At 44.8% G+C, this 26,426-nt stretch overlaps 1 protein-coding gene across 1 annotated transcript in view; it reads left to right on the forward strand.

The window, feature by feature from the left end:
• Nucleotides 1–26,426, forward strand: part of LOC109870171 (protein kinase C epsilon type) — a 157,221-nt gene that overhangs the window by 98,391 nt on the left and 32,404 nt on the right. Inside the window, exon 11 of the mRNA XM_031804764.1 lies at nucleotides 24,905–25,059. Coding sequence (XP_031660624.1) covers nucleotides 24,905–25,059 — 155 coding nt within the window. The remainder of the gene's footprint in view (nucleotides 1–24,904; nucleotides 25,060–26,426) is intronic.

The raw sequence follows: 26,426 nt of genomic DNA on the forward strand, positions 1-26,426 counted from the left end.
CGTTAAAGACTCTCAAAGGTCTGCGTCTCAAGTGGCACCCTATTCCCTATATAGTGCACTGCTTTAGGCGAGGTGCACTATGTAGGGAATAGGTGCACTATGTAGAGAATAGGGTGCCATTTGGGATGGAGCCAGTGTCTGCAGGCTACTTAAGGGCAACGAGGCCCTTGGAGAGAGTTGGTGAGCAGAGCTGATAGGGTTATTGAAACAGAAGGCCTCATACACTGCAGGTTTACAGCATGGAATGTGGCAAGGCTAAGTAGAGGAAAGGCCTCAGTTAAACAGGGATTCATCCCAGAGCAATACTGTACAGTTTTGATTTATATATATATTTTCTACCCTTTTTCTCCCCAAATTTGGGTATCCAATTGATAGTCCAATTGGAATCTTGTCTCATCGTTGCAACTCCCGTACGGACTCGGGAGAGGCGAAGGTCGAGAGCCATGCGTCCTCCGAAACACGACCCAGCCAAGGGTCCTGTTTGACACAATGCCCGCATATCCCGAAGCCAGCCACACCAATGTGTTGGAGAAAACATTGTACACCTGGCGACCGTGTCAGCGTGCATGCGCCCGGTCTGCCACAGAAGTCACTAGAGCACGATGGGACAAGGACTTCCCTGCCGGCCAAACCGTCCCGTAACCCAGACGACGCTGGGCCAATTGTGCTGCGACAGAGCCTGGACTCGAACCAGGATCTCTAGTGGCACAGCTAGCACTGTGATGCAGGGCCTTAGACCACCGTGTCACTCGGGATGGAAATACTGTATTTATCTATTTTTATTTTATTTGACCCTTATTTTACCAGGTAAGTTGACTGAGAACACATTCTCATTTACAGCAGAGACCTGGGGAATAGTTGAAGGGGAGAGGAGCAGGGTTGAATGAGCCATTTGGAAGCTGGGGATGATTAGGTGGCCATGATGGTATGAGGGTTAGACACTGGGGTTAACACCCCTACTCTTACGATAAATGCCATGGTATATCTTTTTTGACCACAGAGAGTCAGGACACCCATTTAACGTTCCATCTGAAAGACAGCACCCTACACAGTAGGTCATCATTGTAAATAAGAATTTGACCTTAACTGACTTGCCTAGTTAAATAAAGGTTACATTAAAAAATTAACACAGGGAGGAACACAGGGAGGAAAGAGTGCCTCCTACTGGCCCCCCAACACCCCCCAACTGTTGATAGAGAGGTGATATCAGAACAATACTGTTGATAGAGAGGTGATATCAGAACAATACTGTTGATAGAGAGGTGATATCAGAACAATACTGTTGATGGAGCGGTGATATCAGAACACTACTGTTGATAGAGAGGTGATATCAGAACAATACTGTTGATAGAGAGGTGATATCAGAACAATACTGTTGATGGAGAGGTGATATCAGAACAATACTGTTGATAGAGAGGTGATATCAGAACAATACTGTTGATAGAGAGGTGATATCAGAACAATACTGTTGATGGAGAGGTGATATCAGAACAATACTGATGATAGAGAGGTGATATCAGAACAATACTGTTGATAGAAAGGTGATATCAGAACAATACTGTTGATGGAGAGGTGATTCAAGTATGTCATGTCTGCTCAGTGGATACTTAACCAGCAGGCTTCTGATGGGGTGTTTGTGGCACTGTGTGTGTGTGTGTGTACCCTTTTGCTGTACCTTCACCAGTATCACTGGACCCTGGCCAAAACACACACACACACACACACATGCGCGTTCTATCACCCCCAAACCTACCATTACCTCAAACACAAGGAAAGCTAAAACGATGATGCCACAGGTTTTGATTGACAGGCAGTGCGTGAATGAGTGACTGGTGTTAACCCTTTACACTCGTGGGAATTGGCCAATATGGATAGGGTTCAATTGAAATGTTTCTTACAAAATAAATACGTAATGCATTTGCATGGTCAGTGCCGGCTCTAGCGATTTGGTTTCAACAACCACCCGAGCCACTGCCTGTTCACCCCCCCCCCCCCCCCCCACCAAACATTTTCAGCAGACACTCCCATCCAGAGTGAACCACAGGAGCAACCATTGGACTCTGGAGTAGTGGAAACACGTTCTCTCACACTTCACCAACTGGCAGTGCTTCCAACTTTGTGGCAACAGTTTGGGAAAGGCAATGCCCCCTGTGCACAAAGCGAGGTCCATACAGAAATGGTTGAGATTTGTGTAGAAGAACTTGACTGGCCTGCACAGAGCCCTGACCTCAACCCTAGAACACCTTTGGGATGAATTGGAACGCCGTCTGCGAGTCAGGCCTAATCACCCAACATCAGTGCCGACCTCACTAATGCTTGTGGCTGAATGGAAGCAGGTCCCTGCAACAATGTTCCAACATCTAGTGGAAAGCCTTCCCAGAAGAGTGGAGGCTGTTATAGCAGTGAAGGGAGGACCAACTCCATGTTAATGCTCATGATTTTGGAATGAGATGTTCGACGAGCAGGTGTCCACATACTGTTGGACATGTAGTGTATCCCTGCTGATACCCTCTTCGAATTTCTACCCGCCATATATCGTTCAGCTATGCTGTGATGTTTAACATATAATTTAACATACAATTTGAATCTATCTCATCAAAGTTGAAGATAAATACTTTTACTCAGTGTATTAGAATGTTTGGTGATTGACTGACCAGGTCTCTACAAATCTCCCAACAATGCTCTTCCAAGATATTTTGCAATCTGTATGGCACAGCTGTCAACACCCTGGTCCTCAAATGAAACTGGTATACTTTCCTATTTATGCTATTTTTTCCCTTTATATTGGGAAGACATACCAGTTCCTTACCTCCTCCCGCTGCCAACTGCCTCCTCAATTGTTGGGGTTGTGGTCCCCCTCTTGACGGCAGAGATAAACAATGTTTTATTACATTTCCTGCAATTGTACACATTGTGCCATGGAGTGGAGAGACATTTTGAAATGTTATAACATTTGATGGAATTCTACTCATTTTGCCGTGGGGCAGATAGTGTTTTTTCTCTCTCAGTTTTACAGCTAATTTCCTGCAATTATTCCCATTTTGCCATGGGGTGGTGAGAAATTGGGGTGGTGAGAAATTGTTAAAGGGGCCTGAGGCCCTAAGTGACCGCTTGTGTTGTTCATGCCTGGAGCAGGCCCTGAGCATGGTACCCATTTAAAGGGAACAGTTTGGAGATTACTACCAAAGTTGAGGACACAACAGTTGACCTGACACAAGACTGAATCCTAACACTACACTGTTGATTTTATGTGCATTTTACATTTACTGTACATTTCACCACATTTATTGAGAACAAAATCTGAAAATACTCTGGATACATTCAGTAATATGATAAACACATTCCCAGAAAATGTGTTGTAGGTGCAACATAAGGCAAAATAATTACAAGTGTTTGAGTGAGAGGACTTAGGTTGTCCGCATGCTTCCCATCCAAAACAGTTGGAAACAGTTTTTGTGACGTTTTGTTCGTTCTGGTCTTCGGCAAGGGTTTTTTAGGTGTTTGTGCGAACACATTTTTTCCCTCGAGGCAAGCCAACGTTTGGTGCCGAAGTCTATTCCCTTTCGATGGTTATTGGTCAAGTGTATGTATTCTTCAATTAAGTTGTCACGACTTCCTCCGAAGTCGGCTCCTCTCCTTGTTTGGGTGGCATTCGGCTTTCTAGACATCGCCACTCCATTTTTCATATGTCCATTTGTTTTGTCTTGTTCCATACACACCTGGTTTTCATTCCATAATTTATCTACATGTGTTTAGCCTTCTGTTTCCCATCATGTCTTTGTGTGTAATTGTTTATTGTTATGTGGTTTGTCAGGCACATTACTTTTGTTATTTTCTTGGTTTTGGCACTTGTATGTTGTTATTGTGCTGCCAATTTGGAACAGAATTAAAGTGTGCCTGTTTGCTACACTCTGCTCTCCTGCACCTGACTTCATCTCCACTACACACGTTTAACATAAGTGTTTGTTGACATTCACCGATAGACAACTCTTCTTCATGCACCTGAGAAATACTGCACCAAACAGTTTAGTTAAATTAATGGCAGATTTCTTGAATTATCTTAGATTAATTCAGTCTATTTTGAGGAAGTGTGTACTGGCTACGGCGTCCCTAGATAGACAAACAAAACTATTTCTGCTTTTTATTGTTTATCAAAGGTCTTTTAAGGGAGTATGCGACGAGCACACTCATTCGGTTTGCTAGCCGAACCGAAGCATGCCTTTTAGCATGCCTTTTAGACCTTGAAGAAAAAGCTGAAATAGTATTGTTTGCCTTAACTGGTGTCTCCAAGTGGCCAATTTCAATGCACCAATTTCAATGCACTTTTATGACTCAAAGAAGAGGCTTCAACAATAAGGTGTTTTTCTTTTGCTCTCCCAGCTGTGCTGTTGAGGAACTACAGATGTAGGATCTTAATTTGTGCCATTTTGCTACAGCAGGAAAATAATCCTGCAGCAACAGGAAATGTGAATTATTATGTGGATTATAATATATTATATATATATTTTTGGTAATAATATATTATTATATATATTTTTAGTAAGGGTTGATACATTTTCCTTTATGGCAAATTAAGTCCACATTTTAAAGTGGAAATCATAAACTTTAGAAGCCTTTTTAAACCTTGAATACATAAGTTTGCATTTTCTGTTGTGCAGGAATATTCCCAGCAACAAAATAATGATCAAATGAATACCTTACATCTGTAGAACAAGCACACTTGTAGTTGTTTTGTTTGGAACACAACCCTGCATACCCGCCATCACACAATTACTGGTGTTGTTTACGCAATCCAAATACGGACCATTATAAATCACAATCTGGGTCAGGTCGGCATCATTAGAAAGCTTGTTCTATTGCCAACATGAGTAGCTAAGTTATCAAATACGATTTGGATCTTGCAATGTTAGGCTTTTACAGGGAAATTCAGAGAAAAATATCATAATTTTGGTGTGCATAGAAAGGAGTCAGGCATCGGATTTTCTCGGAAGGCCATCATTGTAAATAATAATTTGTTCTTAACAGACTTGCCTAGTTAAGTAAAGGTTAAATAAATAAAAATAAATAAAAATGTCATTGTGTAACGCCAGGTCATCTTGTAACTGTACATCAAACATAGTGATCACAAACATTGACATTGTATATGACCTGAGTTTTATGATATGGAAATGTGAAGTGCACATTTGGACTCACGCATGTTTGGCTTGTATGACATCAAAGCGGTATTTGTTATAATCCTCATCTTTCTGAATACATAGAGTCCTCTTAATGTACAGCATTTTCCTCACTCAGACAACAAAAAAGTTGCTCAATTAGCGGGAGGGATGGGGGGCAACTTCTTGTTGAATGCAGTGCTCAAGTTCAGAACGGCTGTTAGTCAAAACCCATACAGAGCTGTGAAGCGCAGAGCCAGAGCTCTGACGTCATGTATAGCATGTTACTGTACAGCCACTGCGTCACAATTTAGGTGTTTATCAGTGCCCAAATATGTCATTTTCAACCTGCATATGGGTATGAGTGTAAAGGGCTACAACGTAAACTCTTAGCGACTCGTGGACTGAGTTCCAGCCTCCAGTCTTAATCACCGTCAGGATCACAGCCCTTATCGGCCTAATTACCATTCTGAATGTAAGTAATGTTATGCAAGAGTTCCATGCAGAACCTGCTTAGGTCGTGTATAGGCCGTGAATAGGCCGTGTATAGGCCGTGTATAGGTCGTGTATAGGCCGTGTATAGGCCGTGTATAGGTCATGTATAGGTCGTGTATAGGTCGCGTATAGGTCGCGTATAGGTCGCGTATAGGCCGTGTATAGGTCGTGTATAGGTCGTGTATAGGTCGTGTATAGGCCTTGTATAGGCCGTGTATAGGCCATGTATAGGTCGTGTATAGGTCGTGTATAGGCCGTGTATAGGCCGTGTATAGGCCGTGTATAGGCCGTGTATAGGCTGTGTATAGGTCGTGTATAGGTCGTGTATAGGCCGTGTATATGCCGTGTATAGGCCGTGTATAGGCCGTGTATAGGCCGTGTATAGGTCGTGTATAGGTCGTGTATAGGCCGTGTATAGGCCGTGTATAGGTCGTGTATAGGTCGTGTATAGGTCGTGTATAGGTCGTGTATAGGTCGTGTATAGGCCTTGTATAGGCCGTGTATAGGCCTTGTATAGGTCGTGTATAGGCCGTGTATAGGCCGTGTATAGGCCGTGTATAGGCCGTGTATAGGCTGTGTATAGGTTGTGTATAGGTCGTGTATAGGCCGTGTATATGCCGTGTATAGGCCGTGTATAGGCCGTGTATAGGCCGTGTATAGGTCGTGTATAGGTCGTGTATAGGCCGTGTATAGGCCGTGTATAGGTTGTGTATAGGTCGTGTATAGGTCGTGTATAGGTCGTGTATAGGTCGTGTATAGGTCGCGTATAGGTCGCGTATAGGCCGCGTATAGGTCGCGTATAGGTCGCGTATAGGTCGTGTATAGGCCTTGTATAGGCCTTGTATAGGCCGTGTATAGGCCGTGTATAGGCCGTGTATAGGTCGTGTATAGGCCGTGTATAGGCCGTGTATAGGCAGTGTATAGGCCGTGTATAGGTTGTGTATAGGTCGTGTATAGGCCGTGTATAGGCCGTGTATAGGCCGTGTATAGGCCGTGTATAGGTCGTGTATAGGTCGTGTATAGGCCGTGTATAGGCCGTGTATAGGTTGTGTATAGGTCGTGTATAGGTCGTGTATAGGTCGTGTATAGGCCGTGTATAGGCCGTGTATAGGTTGTGTATAGGCCGTGTATAGGCCGTGTATAGGTTGTGTATAGGCCGGGTATATGTTGTGTATAGGCCGTGTATAGGTTGTGTATAGGCCGTGTATATGTTGTGTATATGCCGTGTATAGGTTGTGTATAGGCCGTGTATAGGTTGTGTATAGGCCGTGTATAGGCCGTGTATAGGTTGTGTATAGGCAGTGTATAGGTTGTGTATAGGCCGTGTATAGGTTGTGTATAGGCCGTGTATAGGTTGTGTATAGGCCGTGTATAGGTTGTGTATAGGCCGTGTATAGGTCGTGTATATGCCGTGTATAGGTTGTGTATAGGCCGTGTATAGCCGTGTATAGGCCGTGTATAGGCCGTGTATAGGTCGTGTATAGGCCGTGTATAGGCCGTGTATAGGCCGTGTATAGGCCGTGTATAGGCCGTGTATAGGTCGTGTATAGGCCGTGTATAGGCCGTGTATAGGCCGTGTATAGGCCGTGTATAGGTTGTGTATAGGTCGTGTATAGGCCGTGTATAGGCCGTGTATAGGCCGTGTATAGGCCGTGTATAGGCCGTGTATAGGTCGTGTATAGGTCGTGTATAGGTCGTGTATAGGCCGTGTATAGGCCGTGTATAGGTCGTGTATAGGTCGTGTATAGGTCGTGTATAGGTCGTGTATAGGTCGTGTATAGGTCGCGTATAGGTCGCGTATAGGCCGTGTATAGGTCGCGTATAGGTCGCGTATAGGTCGCGTATAGGCCTTGTATAGGCCTTGTATAGGCCGTGTATAGGCCGTGTATAGGCCGTGTATAGGTCGTGTATAGGCCGTGTATAGGCCGTGTATAGGCCGTGTATAGGCCGTGTATAGGCCGTGTATAGGCCGTGTATAGGTTGTGTATAGGCCGTGTATAGGCCGTGTATAGGCCGTGTATAGGCCGTGTATAGGCCGTGTATAGGTCGTGTATAGGTCGTGTATAGGCCGTGTATAGGCCGTGTATAGGTTGTGTATAGGTCGTGTATAGGTCGTGTATAGGTCGTGTATAGGCCGTGTATAGGCCGTGTATAGGTTGTGTATAGGCCGTGTATAGGCCGTGTATAGGTTGTGTATAGGCCGGGTATAGGTTGTGTATAGGCCGTGTATAGGTTGTGTATAGGCCATGTATATGTTGTGTATATGCCGTGTATAGGTTGTGTATAGGCCGTGTATATGTTGTGTATAGGCCGTGTATAGGCCGTGTATAGGTTGTGTATAGGCAGTGTATAGGTTGTGTATAGGCCGTGTATAGGTTGTGTATAGGCCGTGTATAGGTTGTGTATAGGCCGTGTATAGGTTGTGTATAGGCCGTGTATAGGCCGTGTATATGCCGTGTATAGGTTGTGTATAGGCCGTGTATAGCCGTGTATAGGCCGTGTATAGGCCGTGTATAGGCCGTGTATAGGCCGTGTATAGGCCGTGTATAGGCCGTGTATAGGCCGTGTATAGCTGCTTATGCTGCCGGACAGGGGAAGAGCTTAGCCAGGTGTCCAAAATAGCCTTTCTTCTGTGGGAAGAAAATGAGCGAGAGTAAGACTGTGTGAGAGAACGAGGGAGAGAAAGAGAGAGGGAGAGAGAGAACGAGGGGGAGAGAGATACAGAGAGAGCGAGGGGGAGAGAGATAGTGTGAGAGAGGGAGAGAGAGATAGAGAGGGGCAAAGATCTAAAAGGGAGAGGAGACCGTGAACTATTCAGGTCATTATTTGAGCCCATGTAAAGACAAAGCAGCCCTGCCACCTTGTCCTTGGAGCTCTTCCCACCTTTGCACGGTACGTTCTGTTCTATCTCGATTCCCCTCATTCTCTCCTAATGGCATCAGTGAGTGAATGGGCCTCCATTAGGCCGTTGGCTGGGCCCTGGAGTCTGACTCTGGGTTGGAGGTGACTTGGCAGCCACCAATAGGTTGGTTCTCTGTTTTTACTCCATTAATTGTGGCGGTTTATTGTAGTTCTCCTCTCCCTGACAGCTGTGCACACAGCCAAATAGAATCCGTACCATAACCAAAACACACCCGCATGCACATACATGCACACGTTCACGCTCACGCGCGCACACACACACAATCACTGTATAGAGTGATTAATGAATGATGTCCGTGGTTGAAATGCGGCATGTTTTTACACTCATTCAGATGCATCCATAATGATTTGGCACAATATGCACAGTATGTCTATGCTTTCTAATGGGCCTTTTATTTGCCTTTTGGTCCTGAAAAATGATTTGCTCACAGGGAATTGATTTCCTTTTGAGATTCATGTACTTTCATGGAATGATGACAGATAAGCTGCAGAACATTCTTGCTGAGTGACACATTGGCAGAGGTCCTTTGTCTTCATTTGTTGTGTTTGAGATTGTTCCACGGCTGGAGAGTCTTCCATTAACTGAATTTAATGTGTGTACTACCTTGGCTATTCAAATGGTCACTCTAAGTGGAACCTGTTGTTAATGATAGTGTTAGAACAGGGGTGGGCGAACTACAACCTGGGGGCTGCATGTGGCTACAGAGCCCTTTCAATTTGGCCCACGTGAGGTAGAGGTGGGGGTGATTATTCTTCTGGGTAAGAAAAACACTCCTGGTCAACGTCTAAAACTAGATGAAAAGTAGGTCAGAATTATAATGGGCCTATATATTTATATATATTATAATGGGCCTATATATTTATATATATTAAAATGGGCCTATATATTTATATACATTATAATGGGCCAAAATATTTATATAATGAAAATGGGCCTATATATTTATATACATTATAATGGGCCAAAATATTAATATACATGAAAATGGGCCTATATATTTATATACATTATAATGGGCCTATATATTTATATACATTATAATGGGCCTATATATTTATATACATTATAATGGGCCAAAATATTTATATACATTATAATGGGCCAAAATATTTATATACATTATAATGGGCCAAAATATTAATATACATGAAAATGGGCCTATATATTTATATACATTATAATGGGCCTATATATTTATATACATTATACTGGGCCTATATATTTATATACATTATAATGGGCCTACATATTTATATACATTATAATGGGCCAAAATATTTATATACATGAAAATGGACCTATATATTTATATACATTATAATGGGCCTATATATTTATATATATTATAATATATTTATATATATTATAATGGGCCTATATATTTAGAAATAATTCTCCTTTTGCTGGCCGCAAATTGTTTCGACAAACAAATCGGTCCCCAAAAAATCTGTGTGGCCCACTGTTGAACTTTGAAAACCTGATGTGGCCCTCGAGCCAAAAATTTTGCCCACCCATGGTTTAGAATGGTGATATAGGGACATCGTTATTACACAGTGGTTATGCTCACATCTTCCAAGTGTCCCATTATAAGGTTCTGTGGCTCTTCTTGCTCATTAGGATCCTCCCCCTGACTCCGCCCTTCCTGGCTGACCCCAGCAACGGGGAACGTGGGAACGTGTGTGTGTGTGTGTGTGTGTGTGTTTAGGGAGAACAGCCATGGGGGGGGGGGGGTCCAGCCACAGCAGCAGAGGCGGACATCTGTCTGTCTAAACAGTACATCATCTCTCTATCTGTCCACCTCTCTCTCTTCTTGTTGTTCACATAAATCATTCCCCCTGTCATAGAGGGACTTTGACAATGTATACTGAAGACAAATGCTCTTGTGGACATAAAAGTTTTTGATTATTTGAACCTTGAAGTGTGCATTTCAGTGGTTTGTCTGACCAACTCAATTTTGTGTACCACAAGATTGTTGATCTTTGAGTCACACGCATGCACACACACACACACACACACACACACACACACACACACACACACACACACACACACACACACACACACACACACACACACACACACACACACACACACACACACACACACGCTATCTGTGTGTGAAGTTTGTGTTGCGGATACAACTGTTGTGGGAGATACCCGTGTCCCAGTGTGTATCCTGGAGGGGTCTTTGGCCCAAGCTGGGTTTAGACAGGATTAACAACTTTCTGATTGCTTCAGCAAATGGAAAATGGCTGCTATTTATGGCCTTTGTGGGGGTGTTTAGCATGTATGTGTTTTACTTTGAGTGCCTTGTCAACAAAAAAAAAATTTGCCAAGGGGTTTCGCACAAAGAGAGGGGCCTTTATATCTTAGAACTAATAGTATAATGTACATATAATACAGACATGAAACAGACTATTTCTCTGGTGGTTACTAGTGGTGTGTCAGGATCAACTCATGCCTGAAGCACTAACTTCAATCCTGATGTGAGAAACAACTAAATACTGGTCCCGGCTCAGAGTTAAGGGAAAACAAGTTACAGACTACCTAACGACTCCATCTAATTGAAATCCTCCAACTCCCAGTCCACCCTCAGCGGAGACACCTTGCCCTGTCTCACCCCTAACCCACCCCATCAACCAGGTAGTGGTAGAGCTGTGCCCAGTCTGACCATGTCTGGTCCTGCGGCAGGTAGCCTAGCAATTAGAGCGTTGTGCCGAATACCTGAGCCGTCAAGGTGAAGCATCTGTCATTGTGTCCTTGAGCAAGGCACTTAACCCTAATATGCTCCAGGGGTGACGTAATACTGTGTCTGACCCTGTAAAACAACCCCTTTCACTGCACCTATCCAGTGAATGTGACAATAAAACATGACAATTTTCCAGTTGCACACAACATGTAGTTCAATAACATAACAAATGAAGTGGAGCTTTTATATGTCCAAACACATGTCCAAACACAGAGCAGAACAGGCTGATTGTGAGTGTCTTAAAGTGTGTTCGGACCTGAGAGCTCTGCGCTTCACCCTTCAGCCTCAGTCACTATGTAACGCTCCGATTTAGAGCTTTCTGATTAGAAGGGAGGGTGAGGGGGAGATGGAGAGAGAGAGAGCATGTCATGATTGCTGGGATTTTTCTTATGTAAAGAGATCCGTCACGAGGTTGTTTGTTTTTTATTCTCCCTCCCCAGAACGGGAAAAATGTCTCAGCTAATGACGACCTTAGAAAAGAACACTCTCTCCTGCTGGGGATTGACAGCTTCTTGGCTTCTTGGTAAAGGGTGTTCATGCATGTGTGTCTGTGTGTGTGTGTACTACTGTACATGAGTGCATGTGTGTGTGCATGAACTGCTGGGTTGTTTGGTTGACCCAACTGCTGGGTTGCAGGCGTTGGGTAACTTAGTTGGGTTGTTTTCTTTAAAGGGTTATTGGTGCTGGGTTATTGAGATATGACCCAGTGGGTCAGATCAATAGACTGAAGGCTTAGGCTAGTAGGGGCGTGGCTAGTTATTTTTACCCACCCACGAGAGTAAATATAATTTCTGTTTATCTGTTGTATAGTTATCACGTTAAGGTCGAACATTGACATTTTTTTGTAGCTTCAATGATGCTTACAGAAGTGTATGAATTCTAAAAGCCTATGTAAATCCCATTGTTGGGATACAATAAGGTGGTATATTTAAGCAATAAGGCACGAGGGGTTGTGGTATATGGCCAATATATCACAGCTAAGGGCTGTTCTTATGCATTGCTATTTTTATTTTTACCTTTATTTAACTAGGCAAGTCAGTTAAGAACAAATCAAACCCATGGTATATGTTTTCATATACCATGGCTGTTAGCCAATCAGCATTCTGGGCTGGAACCACTCAGTTCATAATGTACCTTATTAGGCAATAAGTTGGTGTAACTTATTAAAATAATCATACTTTCATAGAAGAATGTGTAAAAAATAATAAGGAAAATTTGAATTTGCAGGATGTAAACGTAAGACCACCCGTGTTCTCACGGGTGGCCAATAAGATCTAGCTGAAAGCCACGCCCCCAATAAGCCACACCTCATGAAAATAACCTAACGATTACATTAAAAAAACAGCTGCTAGGTCACTCCAGCATGAGAGTAAAAAAGACCCAACTGGCAGTTAAATGAACCCATGTTTGGCCAATCCCAACAACCCAACTTGGTGCGTTATGCACGCAACCCAACTGGCTGGGTCAAAACAACCCAGCAAGTGTTCTGTCCAATATTTACCCAGCGCTGGGTTACCAAAACAATCCAAATCAAATAGTTTTTTACCCAGCATTTTTTACAGTGCAAGTTTGTGTGAGAATATGTCTGTACAAATGTGTTTGTGTCCAGAAGTCAGAGAAGGACTGCAGTCGGATGGAGTTCACCATCATTCTCTTCAGTATCACAGAGAGAACCTCAGCTTCCATCAGAGCAGTGAGTCAGACTTGACAGCTCAGGAAAAAAGTATTGTTCTGTAATTGAATAGTTTGCCTTGATTCATTTCATGTGAAACACATTTTTCATCATGTAATGGGACACAGCGCCTGTGGAGGGAGACTGGGGGTAATGGGAGTACTGCATGTGTGTGTGTGTGTGTGTGTGTGTGTGTGTGTGTGTGTGTGTGTGTGTGTGTGTGTGTGTGTGTGTGTGTGTGTGTGTGTGTGTGTGTGTGTGTGTGTGTGTGTGTGTGTGTGTGAGCGTGTGAGTGTGTGCATGCACTTAATCTCTGAATGAGAATGAGTAGGAGCGGGTGAGAGGTTGAGTGATTGTCCTGTGTGTGTACAGTATGTGCGTGTCTGTCCTGTGGATGTGTATGGGATGTGTATGGGTGACTATGTTACAGACTTTAATTACATCAGTTTGTGTCTCTCATGAGTCATGTTTTACAGTTAATGAAGGTGTGTGTGTGTGTGTGCGCGCGCATGTGTGTGTGTATTCCTCTGGCCAGTGAGTGTGTCTCAGTGAGCAGGGTCGGCCTGCTGTTCTGGGCTTAAGGATAAACATTCTTGAGCTGTGTCCAGGGCCACACACAATACGCTCTGTACCGAAATTATAATGATTTCCTGCTGCTATCAGCGTCACAAAGCTGCCTAGTTTTTAACAGGAAAGAACTGTGTGGTAATCTCCTACTGTAATTACTTAAACTGTGGTGGAAAATAATTGAACACCAATTCTCAAAGAAATGAAAGTTCAATCTGACTTTCTTTTTTTGCTGTACTATACTGATGGGTATATTAATGTTCATGTCTGGAGAAACTGCTTGTCAGAACATGGAATGAAATGAAACCATTAATGCCCAGACCAACCTCAACATGTACCTTCCCTTTGTAAATGTTATGAACATATCCTTTGAATAGAGCTGAAGGAAATCATGATTGGGTTGTTCAATACACCCCCTCACACACACACACACACACACACACACACACACACACACACACACACACACACACACACACACACACACACACACACACACACACACACACACACACACACACACACACACACACACACACACACACACACACACACACACACACACACACAGACAGATTGTTTTGGGTCTTGGCGGTAATCTGGCCATCGGGGCTTTTCTCTGTGTCGGCGCTGGGAAGCCAGTATCTGTACCTTTTTTAATTAGAAGAAGGAAATGTTTATTCACATTTGATTGGGTGGGACTTGGTCTGACTCGGACACATTTAAACAAACTATTTCAGCATCCTGTTTAAATTAGCTTTCAGAATGAGAAAAAATGCTGAGGTGGACTGCTGGAAATGTAAGGCTTCAGCCAAGAAAAATTGTTCGAATAACTGTTCAGAGAGTTTTATAGCTTTGATAAAAAACTGAAAGCACCACGAGTCAACTAAATTGCTAAATTGCTCAATGTCCTGAAAAAAAAGAACACTCATTTACTGGACAGAACATAAGTTTGCAGCACAGCATTTACTAGAAGGAGAATAAGACACAGAAATGTGTCTTCTGCTCTATCCAACACTCCGATGTACACACACATACACACATTAGGTTGGAGACGATGTAGCAGAGGACAGCTGTAGTGCAGCACCCATAAGCAGTTTACACTGTAACAATGCTTTACCACATGTAGTCTTCTCCTCATCTCCTACTGAATGTAGTATTAACAACCAAGTGAAGGCAGTCTACCATTCCCCTAGCAGTGTGAGAGGGTAGCCTACCATTCCCCTAGCGGTGTGAGAGGGTAGCCTACCATTCCCCTAGCAGTGTGAGAGGGTAGTCTACCATTCCCCTAGCAGTGTGAGAGGGTAGTCTACCATTCCCCTAGCAGTGTGAGAGGGTAGTCTACCATTCTCCTAGCAGTGTGAGAGGGTAGTCTACCATTCCCCTAGCAGTATGAGAGGGTAGTCTACCATTCCCTTAGCAGTGTGAGAGGGTAGTCTACCATTCCCCTAGTAGTGTGAGAGGGTAGTATACCATTCCCCTAGCGGTATTTTTATTTATTTATTTATTTTTATTTCACCTTTATTTAACCAGGTAGGCTAGTTGAGAACAAGTTCTCATTTGCAACTGCGACCTGGCCAAGATAAAGCATAGCAGTGTGAGCAGACAACAAAGAGTTACACATGGAGTAAACAATTAACAAGTCAATAACACAGTAGAAAACAAATGGGGAGTCTATATACAATGTGTGCAAAAGGCATGAGGAGGTAGGCAAATAATTACAATTTTGCAGATTAACACTGGAGTGATGAATGATCAGATGGTCATGTACAGGTAGAGATATTGGTGTGCAAAAGAGCAGAAAAGTAAATAAATAAAAACAGTATGGGGATGAGGTAGGTGAAAAAGGGTGGGCTATTTACCAATAGACTATGTACAGCTGCAGCGATCGGTTAGCCGCTCAGATAGCTGATGTTTGAAGTTGGTGAGGGAGATAAAAGTCTCCAACTTCAGCGATTTTTGCAATTCGTTCCAGTCACAGGCAGCAGAGTACTGGAACGAAAGGCGGCCAAATGAGGTGTTGGCTTTAGGGATGATCAGTGAGATACACCTGCTGGAGCGCGTGCTACGGATGGGTGTTGCCATCGTGACCAGTGAGCTGAGATAAGGCGGAGCTTTACCTAGCATGGACTTGTAGATGACCTGGAGCCAGTGGGTCTGGCGACGAATATGTAGCGAGGGCCAGCCGACTAGAGCATACAAGTCGCAGTGGTGGGTGGTATAAGGTGCTTTAGTGACGAAACGGATGGCACTGTGATAGACTGCATCCAGTTTGCTGAGTAGAGTGTTGGAAGCCATTTTGTAGATGACATCGCCGAAGTCGAGGATCGGTAGGATAGTCAGTTTTACTAGGGTAAGCTTGGCGGCGTGAGTGAAGGAGGCTTTGTTGCGGAATAGAAAGCCGACTCTTGATTTGATTTTCGATTGGAGATGTTTGATATGAGTCTGGAAGGAGAGTTTGCAGTCTAGCCAGACACCTAGGTACTTATAGACGTCCACATATTCTAGGTCGGAACCATCCAGGGTGGTGATGCTAGCCGGGCATGCGGGTGCAGGCAGCGACCGGTTGAAAAGCATGCATTTGGTTTTACTAGCGTTTAAGAGCAGTTGGAGGCCACGGAAGGAGTGTTGTATGGCATTGAAGCTTGTTTGGAGGTTAGATAGCACAGTGTCCAAAGACGGGCCAAAGGTATATAGAATGGTGTCGTCTGCGTAGAGGTGGATCAGGGAATCGCCCGCAGCAAGAGCAACATCATTGATATACACAGAGAAAAGAGTCGGCCCGAGAATTGAACCCTGTGGCACCCCCATAGAGACTGCCAGAGGACCAGACAGCATGCCCTCCGATTTGACGAACTGAACTCTGTCTGCAAAGTAATTGGTGAACCAGGCAAGGCAGTCATCCGAAAAACCGAGGCTCCTGAGTCTGCCGATAAGAATATGGTGATTGACAGAGTCGAAAGCCTTGGCAAGGTCGATGAAGACGGCTGCACAGTACTGTCTTTTATCGATGGCGGTTATGATATCGTTGAGTACCTTGAGTGTGGCTGAGGTGCACCCATGACTGGCTCGGAAACCAGATTGCACAGCGGAGAAGGTGCGGTGGGATTCGAGATGGTCAGTGACCTGTTTGTTGACTTGGCTTTCGAAGACCTTAGATAGGCAGGGCAGGATGGATATAGGTCTGTAACAGTTTGGGTCCAGGGTGTCTCCCCCTTTGAAGAGGGGGATGACTGCGGCAGCTTTCCAATCCTTGGGGATCTCAGACGATATGAAAGAGAGGTTGAACAGGCTGGTAATAGGGGTTGCGACAATGGTGGCAGATAGTTTCAGAAATAGAGGGTCCAGATTGTCAAGCCCAGCTGATTTGTACGGGTCCAGGTTTTGCAGCTCTTTCAGAACATCTGCTATCTGGATTTGGTTAAAGGAGAACCTGGAGAGGCTTGGGCGAGGAGCTGCGGGGGGGGCGGAGCTGTTGGCCGAGGTTGAAGTAGCCAGGCGGAAGGCATGGCCAGCCGTTGAGAAATGCTTATTGAAGTTTTCGATAATCATGGATTTATCAGTGGTGACCGTGTTACCTAGCCTCAGTGCAGTGGGCAGCTGGGAGGAGGTGCTCTTGTTCTCCATGGACTTCACGGTGTCCCAGAACTTTTTGGAGTTGGAGCTACAGGATGCAAACTTCTGCCTGAAGAAGCTGGCCTTAGCTTTCCTGACTGACTGCGTGTATTGGTTCCGGACTTCCCTGAACAGTTGCATATCACGGGGACTATTCGATGCTATTGCAGTCCGCCACAGGATGTTTTTGTGCTGGTCGAGGGCAGTCAGGTCTGGGGTAAACCAAGGGCTGTATCTGTTCTTAGTTCTGCATTTTTTGAACGGAGCATGCTTATCTAAAATGGTGAGGAAGTTACTTTTAAAGAATGACCAGGCATCCTCAACTGACGGGATGAGGTCGATGTCCTTCCAGGATACCCGGGCCAGGTCGATTAGAAAGGCCTGCTCACAGAAGTGTTTTAGGGAGCGTTTGACAGTGATGAGGGGTGGTCGTTTGACTGCGGCTCCGTAGCGGATACAGGCAATGAGGCAGTGATCGCTGAGATCCTGGTTGAAGACAGCGGAGGTGTATTTGGAGGGCCAGTTGGTCAGGATGACGTCTATGAGGGTGCCCTTGTTTACAGAGTTAGGGTTGTACCTGGTGGGTTTCTTGATGATTTGTGTGAGATTGAGGGCATCTAGCTTAGATTGTAGGACTGGCGAGGTGTTAAGCATATCCCAGTTTAGGTCACCTAACAGAACAAACTCTGAAGCTAGATGGGGGGCGATCAATTCACAAATGGTGTCCAGGGCACAGCTGGGAGCTGAGGGGGGTCGGTAGCAGGCGGCAACCGTGAGAGTCTTATTTCTGGAGAGAGTAATTTTCAAAATTAGTAGTTCGAACTGTTTGGGTATGGTCCTGGAAAGTATGACATTACTTTGCAGGCTATCTCTGCAGTAAACTGCAACTCCGCCCCCTTTGGCAGTTCTATCTTGACGGAAGATGTTATAGTTGGGTATGGAAATCTCTGAATTTTTGGTGGCCTTCCTGAGCCAGGATTCAGACACAGCAAGGACATCAGGGTTAGCAGAGTGTGCTAAAGCAGTGAGTAAAACAAACTTAGGGAGGAGGCTTCTGATGTTGACATGCATGAAACCAAGGCTTTTTCGATCACAGAAGTCAACAAATGAGGGTGCCTGGGGACATGCAGGGCCTGGGTTTACCTCCACATCACCCGCGGAACAGAGAAGGAGTAGTATGAGGGTGCGGCTAAAGGCTATCAAAACTGGTCGCCTAGAGCGTTGGGGACAGAGAATAAGAGGAGCAGGTTTCTGGGCATGGTAGAATATATTCAGGGCATAATGCGCAGACAGGGGTATGGTGGGGTGCGGGTACAGCGGAGGTAAGCCCAGGCACTGGATGATGATGAGGGAGGTTGTATCTCTGGACATGCTGGTAGTAATGGGTGAGGTCACCGCATGTGAGGGAGGTGGGACAAAGGAGTTATCAGGGGCGTGAAGAGTGGAACTAGGGGCTCCATTGTGAACTAAAACAATGATAACTAACCTGAACAACAGTATACAAGGCATATTGACATTTGAGAGAGACATACAGCGAGGCATACAGTAATCACAGGTGTTGAATTGGGAAAGCTAGCTAAAACAGTAGGTGAGACAACAGCTAATCAGCTAGCACAACAACAGCAGGTAAAATGGCGTAGACTAGGCAACGGGGCCAACAGATAGAACAAACAAGCAGAATGGAGTACCGTGATTAATGGACAGTCCAGCGTGCATCAGCTATGTAGCCAAGAGATCAGTGTCCAGGGGGCAGCGGTGGATGGGGCAGGGAAGCTGGCCTGGCGAGTGTTATCCAGGTTTAAAAAATACTAACAATGACTAAATAGCTTGTAGCTAGTTAGCTGGTTAGCTTCTGGAGGTTCTTGAGTGTGTTCTAAAAATAAATTTAAAAAATAATAGCGATTCCGTATCACATTGGGTGAGGCAGGTTTCCGGAAGGTATAAACAAATTAAAAGTCAAAAGAGATAGAAAGTAAATATGGGTCCGGTGAGTGTTTGAGACGCGGCGATTCAGGCGGTTAGCAGGCCTGTGCTAACAAGCGAACAGTTTGTAGGCCCGGGCTAGACTAGGTAGCAGTTAGCGGGCCGGAGCTGGACAAGCTAGCAGTTAGCAGGCCGAATTAGCAAGCAGGGAGATAGCGAGGGCTAGTGGGTGGAAACGCTAGCCAGGAGTAATCCGAGGTTGCGGTTTAGCTAGATAGCTAGTTGCTGAAAAATCCAGCTGAAAGATGTTCCGTTTGCGGTGGGAATCCGGGGATGAAAAATAAATAGGTCCGTTGTGCTCTGGTTAAAGTCGCGTTGAACGAACAGGCGAGAGCTTTCCGAACTACAGGTTAGCTGATGACCGGTTAGCTGGAGACCGCTAGCATACCCGCTGGTTAGCTGGCTAGCTTCAGTTGAGGGGTCCCGAAGTAAATATAAGTACTTTAGGAAAAATAGCTACATTGGGTGAGTCGGGTTGCAGGAGAGTATTTGGAAGCTTAGGGTTTAGCAAAATGTTTTCAGAGAGATATGTGGAGAAAATATGTAAAAAACAAAAAATAAACGATATATACAGGGACACGACAGGACAGGACGACCTACTGCTACGCCATCTTGGGAGGTATGAGAGGGTAGTCTACCATTCCCCTAGTGGTGTGAGAGGGTAGTCTACCATTCCCCTAGCGGTGTGAGAGGGTAGTCTACCATTCCCCTAGCGGTGTGAGAGGGTAGTCTACCATTCCCCTAGCGGTATGAGAGGGTAGTCTACCATTCCCCTAGTGGTGTGAGAGGGTAGCCTACCATTCCCCTAGCTGTGTGAGAGGGTAGTCTACCATTCCCCTAGCGGTGTGAGAGGGCAGTCTACCATTCCCCTAGCAGTGTGAGAGGGTAGTCTACCATTCCCCTAGCAGTGTGAGAGGGTAGTCTACCATTCCCCTAGCAGTATGAGAGGGTAGTCTACCATTCCCCTAGCGGTGTGAGAGGGTAGCCTACCATTCCCCTAGCAGTGTGAGAGGGCAGTCTACCATTCCCCTAGCAGTGTGAGAGGGCAGTCTACCATTCCCCTAGCGGTGTGAGAGGGTAGCCTACCATTCCCCTAGCAGTGTGAGAGGGTAGTCTACCATTCCCCTAGCGGTGTGAGAGGGTAGCCTACCATTCCCCTAGCAGTGTGAGAGGGTAGCCTACCATTCCCCTAGCAGTGTGAGAGGGTAGTCTACCATTCCCCTAGCAGTGTGAGAGGGTAGTCTACCATTCCCTTAGCGGTGTGAGAGGGTAGTCTACCATTCCCCTAGCGGTGTGAGAGGGTAGTCTACCATTCCCCTAGCAGTGTGAGAGGGTAGTCTACCATTCCCCTAGCAGTGTGAGAGGGTAGTCTACCATTCCCCTAGCGGTGTGAGAGGGTAGTCTACCATTCCCCTAGCAGTGTGAGAGGGTAGTCTACCATTCCCCTAGCAGTGTGAGAGGGTAGTCTACCATTCCCCTAGCAGTGTGAGAGTGTAGTCTACCATTCCCCTAGCGTGTGAGGGAAGCTTATTTTCTCCTGTGTTTGGTTGTACAGTTCAAGGCTGTAGTCAATGAAGCAGAGGCCAAGCATTACACTAATATTGTAACACTAAGCATTCTAGTCTCCCCATGTCACTTAAATCCTTAAACCACATTGATCTCCATGATTCATAATAGATTTGCATTGCTTGCTCTTTAGGGTTTTGGGCGAGTGTCTCTCAAACACTGTGTGACAACTGCTGATGTATGAAAGGGCTGAAGTTTGAGAACCAGCTCATCATATCCTATACTAGAATCCATGCTCTTATATACATATTATATTACCTTTAATGACCTTCAGTAAATAACCAGACTGAGACTCCTCAATCAGCAAGTACTAGACCTGCTCCTACACAGAGTGCAGTAATACAGTACTGTAGTACTGACACCCCACCTACAGTACTGTATTACTGACACTCTACCTACAGTACTGTATTACTGACACCCCACCTACAGTAGTGTATTACTGACACCCCACCTACAGTACTGTAGTACTGACACCCCACCTACAGTACTGTAGTACTGACACCCCACCTACAGTACTGTATTACTGACACCCCACCTACAGTACTGTAGTACTGACACCCCGCCTACAGTACTGTAGTACTGACACCCCACCTACAGTACTGTATTACTGACACCCCACCTACAGTACTGTATTACTGACACCCCATCTACAGTACTGTATTACTGACACCCCACCTACAGTACTGTATTACTGACACCCCACCTACAGTACTGTATTACTGACAACCCACCTACAGTACTGTATTACTGACACCCCACCTACAGTACTGTATTACTGACACCCCACCTACAGTACTGTATTACTGACACCCCACCTACAGTACTGTATTACTGACACCCTACCTACAGTACTGTATTACTGACACCCCACCTACAGTACTGTATTACTGACACCCCACCTACAGTACTGTATTACTGACACCCTACCTACAGTACTGTATTACTGACACCCCACCTACAGTACTGTATTACTGACACCCCACCTACAGTACTGTATTACTGACACCCCACCAACAGTACTGTATTACTGACACACCCCACCTACAGTACTGTATTACTGACACCCCACCTACAGTACTGTATTACTGACACTCTACCTACAGTACTGTATTACTGACATCCCACCTACAGTACTGTATTACTGACACTCTACCTACAGTACTGTATTACTGACACCCCACCTACAGTACTGTATTACTGACACCCCACCTACAGTACTGTATTACTGACACTCTACCTACAGTACTGTATTACTGACACTCTACCTACAGTACTGTAGTACTGACACCCCACCTACAGTACTGTAGTACTGACACCCCACCTACAGTACTGTATTACTGACACTCTACCTACAGTACTGTAGTACTGACACCCCACCTACAGTACTGTAGTACTGACACCCCACCTACAGTACTGTATTACTGACACCCCACCTACAGTACTGTATTACTGACACTCTACCTACAGTACTGTATTACTGACACCCCACCTACAGTACTGTATTACTGACACCCCACCTACAGTACTGTATTACTGACACCCCACCTACAGTACTGTATTACTGACACCCCACCTACAGTACTGTATTACTGACACCCCACCTACAGTACTGTATTACTGACACTCTACCTACAGTACTGTATTACTGACACCCCACCTACAGTACTGTAGTACTGACACCCCACCTACAGTATTGTATTACTGACACTCTACCTACAGTACTGTATTACTGACACCCCACCTACAGTACTGTATTACTGACACCCTACCTACAGTACTGTATTACTGACACCCCACCTACAGTACTGTATTACTGACACCCCACCTACAGTACTGTATTACTGACACCCCACCTACAGTACTGTATTACTGACACTCTACCTACAGTACTGTATTACTGACACTCTACCTACAGTACTGTAGTACTGACACCCCACCTACAGTACTGTAGTACTGACACCCCACCTACAGTACTGTATTACTGACACCCCACCTACAGTACTGTAGTACTGACACCCCACGTACAGTACTGTATTACTGACACCCCACCTACAGTACTGTATTACTGCACTCTGTGTAGGAGCAGGTCTAGCTAGTACTTGCTGATTGAGGAGTCTCAGTCTGGTTATTTACTGAAGGTCATTAAAGGTAATATAATATGTATATATGAGCATGGATTCTAGTATAGGATATGATGAGCTGGTTCTCAAACTTCAGCCCTTTCATACATCAGCAGTTGTCACACAGTGTTTGAGAGATTGTATATGTACATACTACCTCAATTGGCCCGACCAATCAGTGCTCTGGCACGTTGGCTAACCAGGTTATCTGCATTGTGTCCAGCCACCCACCACCAGCCAAGCCCTCTTTTACGCTACTGCAACTCTCTGTTCATCATATATGCATAGTCACTTTAACCATATCTACATGTACATACTACCTCAATCAGCCTGACTAACCAGTGTCTGTATGTAGCCTCGCTACTGTATATAGCCTCACTACTGTATGTAGCCTCGGTTCTGTATATAGCCTCACTACTGTATATAGCCTCACTACTGTATGTAGCCTCGCTACTTGTATAGCCTCTCTACTGTATAAAGCCTCACTACTGTTTTTCACTGTCTTTATACTGTTGTTTTTATTTCAAAACTTACCTATTGTTCACCTAATACTTTTTTTGCACTATTGGTTAGAGCCTGTAAGTAAGCATTTCACTGTAAGGTCTACTACACCTGTTGTATTCGGCGCACGTGACAAATAGACTTTGATTTGATTTGATATATCAGGTATGAAGGTAAGACCCAGATGCAGACAACATCAAATTAACAATGGTTTAATAATCCAACAGGGGCAGGCAACAGACATGTCAAGGCAGGCAGGGGTCAGTAAACCAGAGGTGGGGCAACGGTACAGGTCGGCAGGAGGCTCAGGGGCAGGCAGAGTGGCCAGGCAGGCGGGCTCAGAGTCAGGACAGGCAAGGGTCAAATCCAGGAGTGCGAGAAAAAGAGAGGCTGGGAAAAGCAGGAGCTGAGAACAGAAACGCTGGTTGACTTGACAAACAAGACGAACTGGCAACAGACAAACAGAGAACACAGAGAACACAGGTTTAAATACACAGGGGATAGTGGGGTAGATGGGTGACACTTGGAGGGAGGTGGAATCACAAAGACAGGCGAAACAGATCAGGGTGTACATATATATTTTAAAACTTATATTTAACTAGACAAGTCAGTTATGAACAAATTCTTATTTACAAAATGTGCGCCGCCCTATGGGACTCCCAATCACGGCCGGATGTGATACAGCCTGGAATCAAACCAGGGACTGTAGTGACGCCTCTTGCACTGAGATGCAGTGCCTTAGACCGCTGCGCCACTCGGGAGCCCCGAGGTGGGGTGTCGGTAATACAGGTCTGTAGGTGGGGTGTCAACATTTGGAGAAATCCTCCTTATGCCTTAATACTACCTAGGACCATCTGTAAATTCCCAGTTGTGGAAGACGAGTATCTAATGAAGGTATTTTTCTCGATTGCTGGGTTAAGCACCATTGTAATAGGAATGATGGAATATGTGTCATTGGTTCTTATAGCTTCGTGACCCCCGTGGCGTTAAACAATGGTTCGGACGGGGCCACTCCTTTCTTATATAGAGGGCTTTTTATATACCCACCACCCGCCCTCCTCAATCTGATTTCCTATATGGAGAGCTGGAATTCAGGAAGGGGACCGTTGTTCCCAGAGAGACAGCTCTCTGTGCCTGGAGAATAGGGGCTGTGGGTCGGGTGGGGATGGCTGGGGGGATTAGCCTTAGGGGCAGGTATTGATTGCTGACCATAAGGATCGCAGTTATTTGTAAAGGTGGAAGTGTGGAGGGGTTAATGCAGGGTTAAGTTTGGTTTAATATACTCTAATGCAGATCGGCAATACTGGTTCTACTCAGAGGGTCACACTGTCGAACTACAGTTCAATCTTTATTGAGCTGAATTGACTAGCTACATGATATTTGTAACAGTCCACTTCCACAATGCGATCTGATCATTAACTCTTTATTCTTTGCGACACATAGTAAAACTATTATCTGGTCTTTGCAGTGGTTGTTTTAATCATGGGTGAAACAGATGTAACCCTTCTTCTTGTCTTACTGTCTTTCTCTCTGTCTCTCCTCCTCTCCCTCCATCTCCAGGACCGTCTGTTCTTTGTGATGGAGTACGTGAACGGAGGAGACCTTATGTTCCAGATCCAGCGTTCCAGGAAGTTTGACGAGGCGCGCTCTCGCTTCTATGCCGCCGAGGTCACGTCTGCCCTCATGTTCCTTCACCAACATGGAGTAATCTACAGGTAACACACACACAAATACACACAGGCACGTACGCACGCGTGCTCACACACACATATACACACACACAAACACATATACACATATACACACAAACACACCCCTATACACACACTCACGCACACACACATACACACACTGTTAGTGGTAGCATCTAATAACATTGTATACAGAAAGACTTAACCCGACTCTAAGGCTCTACACGTCACCATGTCATACTAGCCTGGTTAAGGGTTGCAACATTTTGTTAACATCCTGGAATTCTGGAAATTCTGGAAAACCCCTGGGGATTTTCAGAAAGTTACTGGAATTTTGCAGTTAACCCACTGTTCCCCGGTAGGCTGTCATTGTAAATAATAATTTCTTCTTAAAACTGACTTGTGTAATTAAATAAAGTTTAAATAAAATAAAAATACACATTTTGCTACCCTCGTCTAGTTACAGATCAGTTTGTGATTTTTTTGCTCCCTTTATTGTAATTGTTTTGCCAAACATGACAGACTGATCTGGGGCCAGGCTTATAATGATAGACCTACAGTATACCATAACGCTATCCTGTTATTTCAACATTCCAATTCCAATGCTATCCGAATTCTATTATGTCAAATTATATTCAACCCAGTTGAACTCAACTTGACTCATTTGCCTCACTAATACAGTAATTGTTCAATGATGACTATTCTGTTATGGGCTGAAATCCAGGTACAGTAGCCCAGTATGTCCCTGACCCAAGGACTGTGGGGGGGGGAGAAGAATATCTGTGGTAAGACTGGGCCAACACTACCTCACTCTCTCCTCTGCCAATCAACATCCTTCCCAGAAGTAACTATTTTCTACCGGTGACAGTCACAGCATCATTGTCAACCAATAACAACACAGACAGACTATCAGAATGCATCACCATGACAAATCATAACATCATTGTAACAAGACAGTAGATTCAATCCAAATTTATTCCCACTTTCCCCCCCAAATAATAATAATGATGTACAGTCCAGATTTCGGTCTCACGCTAACTTTGAGTGAAGAGAATCTGACTTGGAATCAGGGGCCTTATGTATCAATCATCTCAGAGTAGGACTACTGATCTAACATCAGATCCCCTCGTCCTTGAAATCTTATTCATTGGGATCTTAAATGTTAAACTGATCATAAACCATCACTTCTCTGAGATGCTTGATACAGGACTTAGGGAGTCCAAAGCAGACTGAACTTTCAACTGAACTGGGTCAAAGTTCTAACGGGTTTATGTTGTGTTGTGTGTTGTTCGGGGCCATGGAGCCTGTGTTTATACCAGGTTGTTTACTGCCAGTGCTGATTTATCCTGTTTCTGGCGCTCTGTTTATCCTCTCATCTCACTGTCGTTTAC

The sequence above is a fragment of the Oncorhynchus kisutch genome, linkage group LG25, assembly GCF_002021735.2.
Source record: "Oncorhynchus kisutch isolate 150728-3 linkage group LG25, Okis_V2, whole genome shotgun sequence".
Classification (NCBI taxonomy): Eukaryota; Metazoa; Chordata; class Actinopteri; order Salmoniformes; family Salmonidae; genus Oncorhynchus; species Oncorhynchus kisutch.